Source organism: Periophthalmus magnuspinnatus, chromosome 11 (genome assembly GCF_009829125.3).
Source record: "Periophthalmus magnuspinnatus isolate fPerMag1 chromosome 11, fPerMag1.2.pri, whole genome shotgun sequence".
Taxonomy (NCBI): Eukaryota; Metazoa; Chordata; class Actinopteri; order Gobiiformes; family Gobiidae; genus Periophthalmus; species Periophthalmus magnuspinnatus.
In genome coordinates, this window is record NC_047136.2 from 13371150 (window position 1) to 13386274 (window position 15125).

Sequence of the window (15125 nt, forward strand, 5' to 3'; positions counted from 1 at the left end):
CTTTACTTTGACTACGACATGATTCTTGTAAAATTGCGACTTTAAAGTCGTAACATGTTGACATTAAAGTCATAATTTTACGAGAATATTCTCATAGTGCTTGCATAATACATTTTAAAAATGTGACCCATATATTCCGTTGTAGTGGAGAGGCAAACCCACTCATGATAAAGCTTTTTTTTTTTTCTTTTTTTTTTTTAGCAAAAACACCTGTCATGCTAGACTGTGGAACTTTCCAGGCAAAGACATGGTTGGATGAGGAACTTTGTAACCAAGTCTTGAAAGGCGCTGTATATAGAATATATAATTATTAATTATTCTAAAAAACAGGATCAATGAACAGTGAATTATTTGTTCTTTTTCCCCACAATCCATATTGTAAGTGTATTTAAATGCTTCTTCTCACCAGGTCCTCTGAAGTGAGATGTTTCAGTCTCTCATGGATCTGGGCTGTCTGCTCGTCGCTCATCACTAACTCTCCTCTTCGATCGCCCATCACCAGCTCAGGCCACAGCGGCCCCTCAATGTGCTTCTGCAACGTCACCTCCAAACTGCAAACAGAAAACCAATAACAAGAGCTGAACATTTGAGCAATGGTTGACATCAGTCACAAGGTAAAATGACTTAAAGGAGCTGTAGCCACTTTTGACAACTTCCAGTTAGAGAAAAGACAGAGCTGGTTACTTTTAAGGTGTTATCATGTGTCCTAACACTTTCTCCTAATGCACTGATCATCACATCCTGATTCTCCATGGGAATTTATAATCCAGTTTCACAACTTTCATGTGCCAAAGCAGAGTTTCATTGCCATTTTTGTTGTAGAATAAATAACATCTTATATGTATTTATTCAATAGCATTTTGTTTTATTATTACATTTATTAATGCATATAGTAATCTTAGCAAAACATAGAAGGCCTGGGAGACAAAATACAATGGTTAAAGCTTGTTACAGTATTAAAAGTAAAATGATTAGACATAAATATACAGCAATAGTCTACTCATTTGGAAAAGCTCAAAATATGCTGTAGCAGTAGTTATGGTTACTTTAAAGTACACTTTATCATCCCTATAGGAAACTAATCACTGGGACCAATCTCCAGATCTTGAGCTATACTCAGCCTAATCGAGGGATCAATCTGTTTTGGTTAGGTTAGACTCTAGGGGCTGTGTAATCCCTCATTCATCCAGGAGTGGTTCAATGCAGAAGAGACTCCTTTCCAGAAGCTGTTTCTAATTTGATGGTACTGAAAATCTTCCCTGCCTATAGAGATAACATTTGTGGAGTTATTATATTGATAAACTACTGTCATTTCTCACTTTAAGGGAATGAGACAGCTCTTTGGGACAGAATCTGAAATAAAAAGTGAAGATTTGCTGAAAACTTTGGAGAAAATGATTTGATAATGACACAATCGGCATAAACATCCAATCAGCCTCAGAGAGGCAGAGAATGAGAAAAGATGAGAGGGAGAGGTCAGAGGAGACAGAACAAAGATGGTCATTCACTCAGAGTAGGCACCAGATAAAGGCGAAATAAAACAAGAAATCACTGTGGACTGGATGTCTCTCTTTCAGCCAGCTTCTGTTTATAGCAGCATAGTTCACAATCAAATCCACATCACAATAGAAATTGTCACAGACAGCTAATTGCATAGGCTGTAGTTTGGGTAATATTATATCCTCTACAAATGTCCAACTATCCCTTCATCTCAATTTTCACACAAACAAAATCAAAATCAGTTGACCAGAACTCAATGAAGCATTTTATCAGCAAACAAATATATATTTGTCTTGCTGAGAACATTATGATCTATGGGTTCATTTGCAAAAAGGAACCTCATGCAACAATTTCATAACATATATCAAAGAGAAAAAAACGGCAGTGAAAATTCTCCCTCTTCAAGACAAACTCTACCACAAAGTTCACAATAGAAATCTCACTATTCTATCTATTTTCCCTTTTATTTTGCGCAAATCACATCACTGTACAGGCTGTTCCACCTCTGAATCAACCCATATTAATGTGTTTCTACAGTGCGCCTGATCCATCCAATACAAGGGCCTATCTCATCTCACGATCCTAATGAACAATATGACCAAACATGTATGGGCGCATACAAAGAAATCCTTCATGCATACATTAGAAGAATGTCTCAAAGCCATTTGATTTGCTGTGTTCATTATTTTCACCCATACAACTGGCCTAAAGCTGGATATTTGATTTGACAGGGAATGTCAATTACTGCCCCAACAAAAACATTTGCAATTTTGTACAAACATTCTAATCAGACATTCACATTTGTTATAAAGGATTTCTATCATAATCTACCTTTATGCTTGAACCAAATATACACAAAGTTTCCTGGGATAAAAAGTACATATTGTAGCTTGTGTATTTGAGGGCAATTTCTAATAATGCACATACAACAGGAAGTGGCCAGTACTAATTTACTTGAGACACACACTATACACCAATAACAATATGATGTCAGTTTAGGCCCTTCAGTCGTTGAGTTGTTTAGTCGATTGATCGGCCAAAATTTGTACTCAATGATTGATGAGAAATTATGTTTTGTTTCATTCACACATGTTTAACACACAAATCCTGCATATTTAGGCTGAGTTCTTCTCAAAAACAGAAAACACTCTGTTGCATCTTGTGATGTAATGGGGTTATACAGGAGGTGCTCCAATGTGTTTTTAAACTCCATACACATTCACTACAATCATTTGGATAATTTCAGCCCTGGAATTGCCCATCTCTACTGAAAAAAAGGTAAAAGGTTAACTTGAAAACTATGACTACATGACATCACAAGGTGGAACAGAGCATTCTGAACTTTGGAAAAGCAACAACAGCTGCCCAAAGTGCTGTACAAAGGCAATATAAAGTGCAGTCTACAATAGAACAACAAAAATACAATACAGTAAAATAGTCCTGTTCAGCTCATGTTAAAAGCCATGTCAAACAAATGAGTTTTAAGCTAAGATAATAATAATAATACTATCTAATGATTGGGTTGCTTTAATACACAGAGGAAGACCAGCAAAAGCCCGGTGCCCTCTAGTTTTTAGCCAGGATCTTGGAACATCCAAAATCACCTGATCTGCTGATCTCAACATTCTACTAGGAACATGGACAGACAGATGGTCAGAGAGATATGGAGGGGCCAACCCATGGAGTTGTTTAAAAACCATAATCAAAATCGTGAAGTCAATCCTGAAGCTGACACAGAGCCTGTGCAGAGAGGCCAACACAGGAGAAATGTGCAGTGCGAGGCAGGTATGGCTTCACCTTATTAAGTAAATGCAGTTGGTAAAAGCTAGATCTGACTACTTGGCTGCTCTGTTGATCAAATTCGAAAGAACCATCTAAAACAATGCCAAAATGTCTGGCAGAGTGATGGCAGTAGCAACTCAAAGACCCCAGAGAAGTTTTGGCATCAGATAAATGCCCCAGTACCACGATTTCTGTTGTTGATTCATTTAGATTTAAAATGTTTGAGCCATCCAGTCCGTTACATCTTGAACGCAACTTAAGAAGGTTTGGATGCTGTCTGTGCTGGGTTTAAACTTTACAGGGAGGTAAAACTGCACATCATCAGCAAAACAATGAAAAGAGATTTAGTGTTAAAAATCGACCCAATTGATAGCATACACAAAGAAAGTAATGTAACAGGCCTAAAATGGACCCCACAGCTAAGTTGAGCCACGTCTATGAGGGTCGAGCTGAGAACAGAGAACGAGCTTTCTTCAACTTATGACCTGAACCACTATAAGGCCATACATTTGATGCCAACATAGTTCTCAAGATGGAAAATCTAAATTTGGTGAGCCACAGTGTCGAATGCTGCAGTCAAATCTAAAAGCAGTAAAACAGTGGAGGAACCAGAATCAACAGTCAAAATATGATCATTAAAAATTCTTGAGAGTGCGTTTTCAGAGCTGTCATGAGTTTTAAAGTCAGACTGAAATGTTTCAAATATGCAATTTTCCTTCAAATAGGTTTGAATTTGCTCAAAGACCAGTTTCTCCAACACTTCTGACAAAAAAGCTTAGAAATTGGCCAATAGTTTAACAGAACCTCAGAATCCAAATTGTGTTTTTTCTAGTCAAAGGCTGAAAGCACTAGGGAAACAGCCTGAGCTCAGAGAGGTGTTCATAATCATCAGAAGATAGGGACCAACCACATCAAAGACATGTACTAGGAGCTTGGAGGGAATACAATCAGTCAGAAGGTTTTAGGTGTCGTACAACATTTGACACTTCGCCAAGAGACACATGATCAAAGCGCTCCAAAATCACAGTACGGTCGGAGTTTACAGAATGGTCAGCAGCTATACAGGGCGGAGCTGAGTCCCTAATAGAAGAAATTTTCTCCACAAAAAAGATGAGAAACCTTTTCACACAATGACCCTGATGTTACATTACTGGTTGTCTCAACAGGATTCACGAGGCGATTTAGGATATTAAAAAGTACTTGGGGTCTATGACTGTTTTTAGAGATTAATTTTAGAATGAAATAAAACTTCAGGTATGTTTTGGATGAGGAAACAACATTCTAACATGGCTTTCAGCTCACAAGAGTCAAACTTGCGTAATATTGGACTTTAAGGATGTATATGGGACAACAGCTGAAAGGAGAACATATTGAGAGAGTGAGTTAGCAGAAGTTTAGGGTTTTTTTTTTTGGTATTTAAATATAAAAAAGCAGATTCAACTCATGATTCACAAGTATAATTATAATCTGCCTTTATACATTTTTTCCTAGAAGTTTTTTCCTGAATAATAAATAGTTGTTTTTTCATGAAGTCCTATACTGTTGTAGTCTTGTCAGTGCAGTTTGGGTCAGACACATAGAGACATGTAATAGTTTTGAGAGCTTTTGCCATGCCCCCTTTTTAGTAGACTAATAGAAACATCTTTTGTCAACCAAGGATTTCTTTAGTTGCTTCCAGCCCTATTTCAGTTACACATTTTTAAAGCTCAGATTCATTTCGAGTTGTTTCCAGGGATTTATACTCAACAGTGTATTTATTATACAGATTCTTTGGTTTATCATGACCATATACCTATTGGACATAATTAAGTCACAAAACTCCAAACAATACAGACTGTAATACTGTAATACTGAAATTTGCCTTTGACTCTTTGCACATGCTGTTTCATGTTGCATTTTACATAGACTTCGATGGGACAGTGAAACAATATGGTATATTGGTTCATGCAAAATCAAGGTTAGAAGGTGTCTACCCAACCGATAACTGATGTCAATATAATCAATCAATATAAATGAAAATTGGATGAACTGAATAAAACAAAGATCCAATCATTGAATCAAAAATATTAAACACTGACTGTGTGATCGTTTGAAGAAACCTCTAAGCACTACATATTTCACGTAATAATAAGTATGTAAATATTACGATGGAATATTTCTGAGAACGCACAGACCACTATCTATTCAAGGATGCAGGTAATATCCTTGTGTCTATTGATAACCTTTCAATGGGACTAAAATATTTTAAAAAGCACCTTGTTTAAAAATAACACTTTTGTTCATCAAGTCCATGAAATACACTGAAATGCTTTCGTCACCCCCAGTGGCAGACCAGAGCAGCTCATATTTTATTATCTTTGTAGATGTTATATCACCGCTTTATTGGGTCTCTGCTGAAAAGATATGAAGCGCACAAAAGACAGCCTTCTTAATTCAGGGCCCACAGTGGAGAGCTGCTCAGTGCTCAGCTGTTAGTCTGAGAAGGCTTTGAAACGGGAAAAATATGGTCAAATCAAACAATAAGGATTTCTCAATGGCATTAGAAAAACATAACCAACTTTCAGATGTATGCTTTACTTCAATATGTCATACCTATAATAAGTTAAAGGAACAATATGAGACCTGTGCTCTTATGGTTTTACTGTTCACTCAAGTGAAAGCTCAGAAACTCTTGAATTGCATTTCAGCACTGGAACTGGCAACCCAAATGGGAGACTCATGAGAGGCCCATTCTGCTTTCTGATTGGATAATCATCTTGAGAACCAAAACATGTAATTCAAACAAATGAATGGGATATTATGTCCAAAGTTTTTGATTTGAAAATGTCTACTTTTGTATATCTGGGAACACAGATGGTTCATGTTTATGGAAATTATAATGCAAATCTTTTATACCGTTCCTTTAGCAATATTGGCTGGTTGTCTTTAGCTGCCATATGTGAAAAGGTCACCTATCATATCAGATTATTTTATTAATCAAAATAAGTTCAAAGGATCTTAATTTATGAACAGGTCTATTGGATAGTGTAATGCCAAGCTTTGTCCAAGATATATAGTCAGTGATGAACTATAAATGAACAGGTGACATCTGCTACAGTAGAAACCTGCACTGGTGTCACACAGACCATGGCTTGTCTTTCTTCTGTATAGTTTAGTTTTAGTTTTTAATGAATGGGGCAGACTATAATAAAAATCTGTAGTGATCTTTGAGTCTTTGAGATTATCATTTCAGAGATGGACAAAGACCATCTCACATAATTTACACCTTGGTTACTATTAGCAACTGTCCAAATAGTAGCTTTACTCATTAGCAAAACACAAAAAAAGCAGCTTGGGTACACTGCCCTTTCATTTTCAGATATTTCTGTTATCTTAATTAGCAATCCAGTTGTCATAACATTTCCATTCATTAATTTAAGTGGAATTTTCTTTGGATGCATTACCCTTTTTAATATTAGAGAGATGGGTTATCTGAAACTTGTTATAATACCTATACTATTTGTATAAAATTGTTTGATTGGATTCATAAAGTAAATGAGGAATACTAATCCAGAGAGATTCATTTGGTCTTACTACTGCTAGTTCTATTTTTCACGTTTTTTAAGACAGTAAAATCAGGTACGGCATCTTTAATACATAACCTAAATTAATACATATTTCAAAAAGCGTGTGCATTATTTCTTAAATAAAAATGTCAACTCTGATTAGATTTGGTATTGATATGGACACGAGTACCTACATTGAGGGTTTGCTTACACTGCACATGTTTTTAAAGTTCTAATTAACTGGTGAGTTTTCATAACTTTATTCATGCCATTAAAGCGATTTTGTAAAATGCCGTTCATGTGACATTTTGTTTTGATGGTGAAAGCTATTTGGAGCCCAATCCTGCATTTAAAGTTGTATTTTCTCAACAGTGCTGCTCTGTAGGGAATGAAAAGCCAGTTTGTATTCCATAAATGTGTTTTCATCAAGTATGATGTGAATATAAAACACTCTATTAAAAAGTGAAAAATGCTAATTGAATATTGTGTAACAAATAAATTACAATGAATTAAATTGTACCCAGTTTTGAACCATGAGTGAAGAACAGAGTCTGTTCTCTCACTCTGATGTTGAACCTTCCAACTAAAGCCTTTTAGAATTTACAGGCATTATTCAGTACCCTTTTTCATTAAAAAGGGCATTATTCAGTGTTTTTTTTAGATGAACAGTACAGGCTCTGAGTGAATGTTTGCGTCTGTGTTCAGGGTGTACGTTTGAAGGTGCACTATGACATTTCTGGTGGAGGGTTTGATGCTTTGTTCTTGCTTTGCCTATAATGCGCTACAGTTTATTCCTTCACAGATGTTTTTATTGCTTAAAAATATGCACTACTGTGAGCGGGGTCACCTCTCCACAGATGTGACATATAACTTGGCCTGGTGGAGTCATCCAATTGTCTCCATGGAGAAGCAAAGAAAGACAAACCTAGTAGCTGCACAGTGCACATGAGTGAGAAAGAAAATGAAATAAAACCTAAACACCTAAGAAGAGTTTATAGTTTTCAGTTCAGACCCAGAAGTTATGTCCTTTGAAAAACTTGTCAGGACACAGTTTTCTTGTCAAAATGTCCCGGACATTTTGTTCCAGAAGTTTATTGTTATGATTTTTGTGGGACTTTTGTGACCCTGGACATCGAGCTTCAGTCCTAGCTCAGTGCAGCTCTTTTACAAAAGTCTATAAAGGGTTCAGTTGAATTCTTCTATGAGGTGACACACACACACACAAATATTTTTTTCATTAGATAGAGCTACAGTTTGTGAAAATATTCTGTTTTGAGGCATAAATGAATCTATAAGAACACTGTACAAAAATCAAATTTAATTTGACAGCTCAAAAAATTAATTTCCACAGTTGTTGAGGCATTTCTGAGTTAATTGAAGACTTCACAAAACAAAAATATATGGTAATATAAAGTCTCATTTTGACACATTTTCAAAACAAATATTGTATCTGAGACTTGGGGCTGTGTGACAGGGCGTCCATAAAGTCTCTTATCAATTGCCTTTATAATAACATTTTAAAATTGATAAGATATATTACTGGTAATTAGATTTGTTCTATTGTACTCAGTGGTTATAAAAGTTTTTAAATACATTGCATTTTTGTATTTCAGGGATCCTATTAATTAAAGAGGCATCCCTTTGAATGAACCCCTAAGAAATGGCTACTCCTCAGGTGAAGGTGCAATGGATTTCCTTCTATGGGGTTATATTAAAGATACCGTGTATCAAACAAGGTACGGGTCATTACTGAACTAAAGCAAAAGGTAAAAGATGCCACTGTAACAACTGTTGAGGCTCTGCTACAGTGAACATGGCAAGAAATCGAGCACCATCTTGATGTGCTTCACGCAACTAATGGAGCCCATTGTGCTTTGCAGAATGCTGTAGTAATCTACTTGTGCCCTCTTAACTTTTACTAATCTTTTTGTAAGTGATATTGGAATTGTTGCTCTGAAAATATGCAAAATTAGAATATTAAGTATAGTGTCTATAAATGAAATAATTAGAGATTACAGCTGAGTAAAATTAAAATGTGAAAAATATAGTGTAATCTCCCAAAACAAGAGGATAAAGTGATATTTCTGTACTTTTGTGATCAACTTAATGTTCTGTTTACATTTTGTGCCATACTTAAACCTCAAGATTTTGAACGTCAAGACATTTGCAGACACTTTTTAGTACATTCCAGAGACATAGTTAAAATATTGTCAGTACATTGTGATGAAGAAAAACATTTACAAACCAAACTATATTTTTGTGGATTGATTTGACCTCTATGAAGAAGTAAAACTGTCTCTGAAAAATGTCAACAAACCAGTGCAAGTTGGGTGATTTTTAACCATGCATCATATATCAGTCTTTTTCCTTAGTAACAAAAAGAGAGTTTAAAATTGTAGTATTCTGACAGCACAAACTATAAATGCTGCTGACCATGTACCTTTTATCACTGTGGGAAAGAATTATAATAAAAAAAGTGGTAACAGGCATATCATGTAAATTAATATATCGAGTTATTATTCAACAAATGATAATGATAGCAAATGATAGCTGGAACAATATGTTTTGGGCAGTCTTAGGTTGAATAAAGAACTTCTATGGCTAATTATTGGTTCCTTCTGTTATTTATTAGTTGCATCTCATGCCTTTTAATGATACTATAAAATGGTATACTGGGACTGATCCTGCTTAAGTAGGATTATATTATTTTATTTTTCTATCATGTTTTCTCAGACCAAGTAACAGTGGGCATTCTGGCCTAACCACTTTTCAGTCTGCACTGTTGCTTGCAGACTTTTTTAACTGTGAGAAACACCGTTCAAACTAAATATGTGAGTCTACAGTGTTGTGTCCAAACCTCTTATTATCTTTAATGAACCAGGCGCTGCTCTCGGGGTCCACAGCGGCGTACAGTTGACCGTGGATCAGAGGAGAAAAGCCCTGGACCCCGACACTGAGGTTGTCCGCTGTCAGACTAAACTGCACAGCGTCTTTGGTCACGCCCTGCGGCAGTCTCACGCACACAGTCAGGTCCTCTGCTGTTTGCTGCCACATGTAGATGGGATCTGAATTCAAATGAAATGAGAGAGGATGAGAGAACTCATAAATAAAACATGTTATATACGGTCTGAGTGCAGGAATTACAGTGGAATATTCAGATACAATGCAGAAGGGGACATGAAAAGAACAGGCGATATGACTGGATATTTATACATGGTTTAATACACAGTAACACAATGGTAATAGCTGAAGTAATTGTTTTTATTTGTATTTTAGTAGTTGTAGTAGAAGAATTAGCTTTGTTTGAGAATTGTTTTAAGATTTTAACTAGGGATGTTACAAGATCGAATTTTCATGGTGCAATTAATTTCAGAAAAAAATATCATGATTTAAACATTATTCAAGACTATAAGACACCATAAGCAGACAACAGTGAATCCATACATTTTATTTCATTTCCATTGTCTAACATGTTAATATTCATCTAATCTGTGGCTAACTTTATGAAATCAAACATTGTGAATGATGTGACATGAACAGTCAGGAAATTGTATTTTCACCTGAATAATAATGATTAACTGATTAATTGATTAACTAAATAACCTTGACATCCCTAATTCCTCTAAAAGTAAATATAATAATGCATTGGTGTTACAATAACAATTACAAGCACAATGCATTAGGTAGAACTATAGGCCTTTAGTCTTTCAGTCATTAAATCAGCTGATGTAGTCTTCGTCGACCAAAATTTATAGCAGTTCACCAATTACTCTGTTAAGAATTATATTGGACAACAGCAGAAAGGAGAAAGCATGGTGTGAGTTAGCTGAAGATAATGTTTATTTAAAAAAAACAAAAAAACAAAAAAAACTTTTTCTGTATAAATTGAAGTTTTTGCATGAACTCATGTACAGCTGTAGTCTTGAGTGAAGTTTGGATCAGATACAAACATTGGGAAGACCTTTAGTTGATCAAAAATATCTTCTGTCAAGCACAGCCCTAGAGTTAAGACTTTCAATACTAATGCTAAAACGCAGAAGTTGTAGTAGTAATAGTATTTGACACTGGCAGTAGCAATTGCATTAGTTGTCATATTAGTTGCAACTAGTGGTAGTAATAGTTTGATGGTAGGTGAAGTTATTTCAGTCATATCTGCAAAACATCATAACACAGCATTTTATAATGTGCCATTTTTTCAGAATTTAACAACAAAGCATATTCTACAGTATTTTCATTCCTTGTAAAATCTGAACATTTCTCACACCTAATGCATTCTTAAACATATAAACATTTGCAAAAGAGCATCAAGTTCAACTCCAGCAGTATAAAAATCTTTCACAGAATACATTAACAGCATTCCTGAACATTATAGTAGAAATCACAGTTTCTGAGTCAGTTTTCCATCAACGCCACAAAAGCTGCTGTTAGCCATTAAAGAATGAGAAAGAGACAAATTACTCAACTCCTATGAGACTTTATTGATCTGAAGATTTTAACAGCTACAGTTGCAGGCCTATCAATATACAATCCCAAAGCACTTTGTCAAGGTCTTATTCCAATCACATCATTAGTGCGGTGTCATTTGTTAAACTGCACAAACAGTTAGAAGCTTGCGTCACGTTTTGAATATAAACAGAGTCCTGATTGATTTTCCTACGTGGGTTGAGTAAATAGAGAGCGCTTGTCATTACATCGGATAAGAGGAACATGCAACCTCTTTCTCATGGTTATCGGTAACTAGATACTATATAGAGTGTTTGAACTCTCACACAGTGTCAATACAGCTGTGCCAAATCACAAATGAACTGTTATTTTACACTGTAATTGTTAAGCAATATGACAACTACCTTTTAGTATAGTCAAAAGCAACAAGGGATTTCTACAATATAGCTGTGTAGAAAAGCTGGTTTATATGACTTTTAATTCACGTCTAAGGTAAATTCATAGACTGTATGAAGAAGTGGACTAAAGGAGTGTGACGTTACCCATAGCATTCAGCTCCAGCCAAATGAAGCTCATTGAGGCTAGCGGTTACAGGGGTGAATTTGAAGCAGAGTTCCATGTTTGAAATTCCATCCCCAAGTATCATAGCAGCCAATGAGCCAATCCAGGGTGAGGCTGATGAAGGTAACGCCCCTTTCCACGTGCACCACTGGTTTAGCACAGAGCGGGCACTTAGCAACGCTATCAATCAAACCTGTTGCTAACACTAGCGGCAGTGACCTCGGGGAAAGAAGGCACCTGATTCGTCTGTTACTGATGTTCATTTCTTGATTTATGGACACAATAGCAAAATAAAAACCCCAGGATCATGTAGAGTGGTTTAATGTGAACCAAAATGACAAGGCGCACCAGTTACAGAGAGCGGTCGGACAATTTTTCAATGTAAAGTGAATTGGAGTTGATGAGTCTCGATGAAGCCGTAAGTGCACCCATGACCGTTTTTTTCCCCCACTATTTTCTAAACGGTCTTATCTTCCAGTCTCTTTATAATTTTAAATCATTATTGCCAAACCTGGACTGCACTGGCCTTCAATAGCGAACTGAGTTACACTATGTATTTTAATAGCCTACTCCTGTAATTTTGCATTATTCAAATAATAATTTTCAATGCTTTGTTTAATAAAAAGTACTCTTTTGTGAAGCACTTTTTTGTGGCCAGCATCAGTTATTGTAATTGTTTTATAAAAAAGAGCCTTGACCTTACAAATTATAAATCACATCCAATCATGTTTACGGCAGCTTCTTGTTCACTGAAGGATCTATAATCCAGATATACAGTCATTTCATACTTCAGTCCTTGAATCTTAGGTTGAGTGAGTTGGCCTTCTGCACAGGTTTTTATAACAAGGACAGCAGCAGCAGCATTTCCGGTCTTGTTTTTTCTTTGGCAGAAATCTGTTCGCACTTTTGCCCACATTGTTCACAGTCTTCTCATTCCTCCAACTCAGCAGCGGCCACACACTTCCGTTAACAACTCAGTGCCACACCACTTATAACTATAATAGCACTATGTCTATCAAGGATTTTTGTAAGAAGCTAAAAAATAACACAATTTCTTTTAGGGCTGGGCAATCAGTGCCATTTTAATTGAGATTCAGTCATTTCAGATTTTTAAACATCATCTTGGGTCTTTTTAGTCAAGAGTTTTAGAGTCAATCCTCTGTCAGTAAAAGCATGTGGTTCAGACTGGAACGCAAACTTTGTAGAAACAAATCTGACCATGTTAATAAGCCTGTCACGATAATTCTTATATTGACTTATAGTTCAATATATGAAAACTGGAACTATGTATTTTTGGGCTCAATATTCTGTCATAATCTGGCTATAAGCTATGACCCCAAAAATACACAAACTAACTATTGCCAATTACATGAGCATGTATTAAGAAAATGAATACTTGACGGTAGTTTAATGAGGAGTGAAAATGTCAGTGTGTAGATAAATGTGTGATAGTCTGAATGCGTGTTGTAGGGTGTGAGTTAAATTAGAGAAAATAAACAAAATGGTGGGGGCGCGCAGGTGCAGGGCTGGGAGTGGAGTGAGCCAGCACGAGCTAGTGGCTGTTGGCGATTCTTATACAGGTGTTGTACGTTGGGCCCTTGACACACGCACGGCCAGAGCCACTCCCCAGCTCGACCTGCACAAACCAAAACAATTGAATACACATCCACAAGGGGGCAGCCAAAACGGGGCCATGATAAAATATCGTGCATACACTTTCTTTGCAATAATGGGTCAATTTTAGTTATTTTTGTTGTAATAAGAAATGATGTAAGCAGCAGAAGGTTGCAAAAGTATCTTCTATGGTTAACTATTGCTCCATTTTACTACTGATTTGTTGCAACTCATGTCTTTTAATGATTCTGTATTTTTCATAATGGTTCACTGGAATTATTCTGCTTTATTGTTATTGTATCAGTGGCATTAAGTAGTTTCAATAGTATCATTTATTTTCCTGTAGCAACTTATATCGTGCTTCAAATTTTGTGACTGGCCTATGTGTTCTATCTTTGTTTTCCCATTGTACAGTTGCAGAAGGTGACGATTTCAGATTAGAATTAGAAGGACAAACTCATAGAACACAGATAGAGCATTGACATACAAGAATCACATGCATTTCAGAACTGTTTATAGAGGTCTAAATTACAGAGTTACCCACTGCTTTTTTACATATTAAGACCCCGGGGGAGATAGAACATATACCATTTGCAGGGGATATTAAATGGGCAAATAATGAGAACCGTAATGATTTACTAATTGCATCCCTTCAAATTGTTTTTTGATTAGATTGGAATTAATCTTTACACCTCATCATGTGGAAAACAGGAGGGTAAAAAAGATACACAGACTAAGAAATATTTGTGATATTAACAAGCTTTTCAGTCACTGGAGGGAACATTGGCAACCCCCGGAACTGGAATAAAATCAGCAGTTTTAATTGAAGCCCTCAAATGTAACAAACACTGCACAAAGAACAGTCAGAGGTGGTTAAAGATTTCAAAAACAGATTTTCATTTTGCTATTTTTTTATCTGTTTGTGATCAAGGCTTTTGACGCAGCTCTATTTGTTCTCTTATCTCATTCAAGTCTGTACACGATCAATGCCGCTGTAACTTTGTCAATAAAGTCTTCTGCTTATCTAGACCAAATATGTAGCATAAATAACATTTGGTCCATTAAAGAGACAAACACACAAGATTTGCTTCCATTTATGTGAAAAAGACTGTCATCTTTTGGGTTGTATTGCTAAAAATAGGGTTAGGATTTTTCCTTGTACTGATTGATCCCAGATTTGATTAGATAGATTTTTTACTAAAAACCAATAAGACATTTAAGACATCTGGTCCAAATCACATGTTTTTACTGACAGAGAATAGGCTGTATGCTTGAGATTACAAACATCTGAACTGATCAATGACCATTTTGAAACAATTGGATTTCAATACAATTCAAATCTGATTTATAACACAGCTCTACTTAAAAAGATTTAATTTCTACTCGCAGATAGCCGACGAGTGGAGACCCAGAGGCTTTAGTCGGCAGTTGTGGTTATATCCTCAATAACTATTCAAAAACAGTCCAATGAAAGGTCGTTTGAATGTTTCTATGTAACAAACACTCAATAAGCTGGAAGTGGAAGTAAGTTATTGGGTTGTTGGGTTTGGTCAGGACTCAGGATCTTCATGAAACCATTTATTCAAGAACTACCAACAGGAAATCAGACATATTTGTAGGGCTCAACAATCGGCATTGTTTTCTGACAAGCATTGTGGCTGCAATTAGATATGCAGTTTA

General features: G+C 35.9%; 1 protein-coding gene across 1 annotated transcript in view; it reads right to left on the bottom strand.

The window, feature by feature from the left end:
- The window catches only part of nudcd1 (NudC domain containing 1), a 58577-nt gene that overhangs the window by 18913 nt on the left and 24539 nt on the right, over positions 1-15125 (bottom strand). The window contains exons 6-7 of the mRNA XM_033975708.2: positions 9685-9892; positions 407-551 (exon numbers count right to left, since the gene is read on the bottom strand). Of these exons, the coding sequence (XP_033831599.1) occupies positions 407-551; positions 9685-9892 (353 nt within the window). The remainder of the gene's footprint in view (positions 1-406; positions 552-9684; positions 9893-15125) is intronic.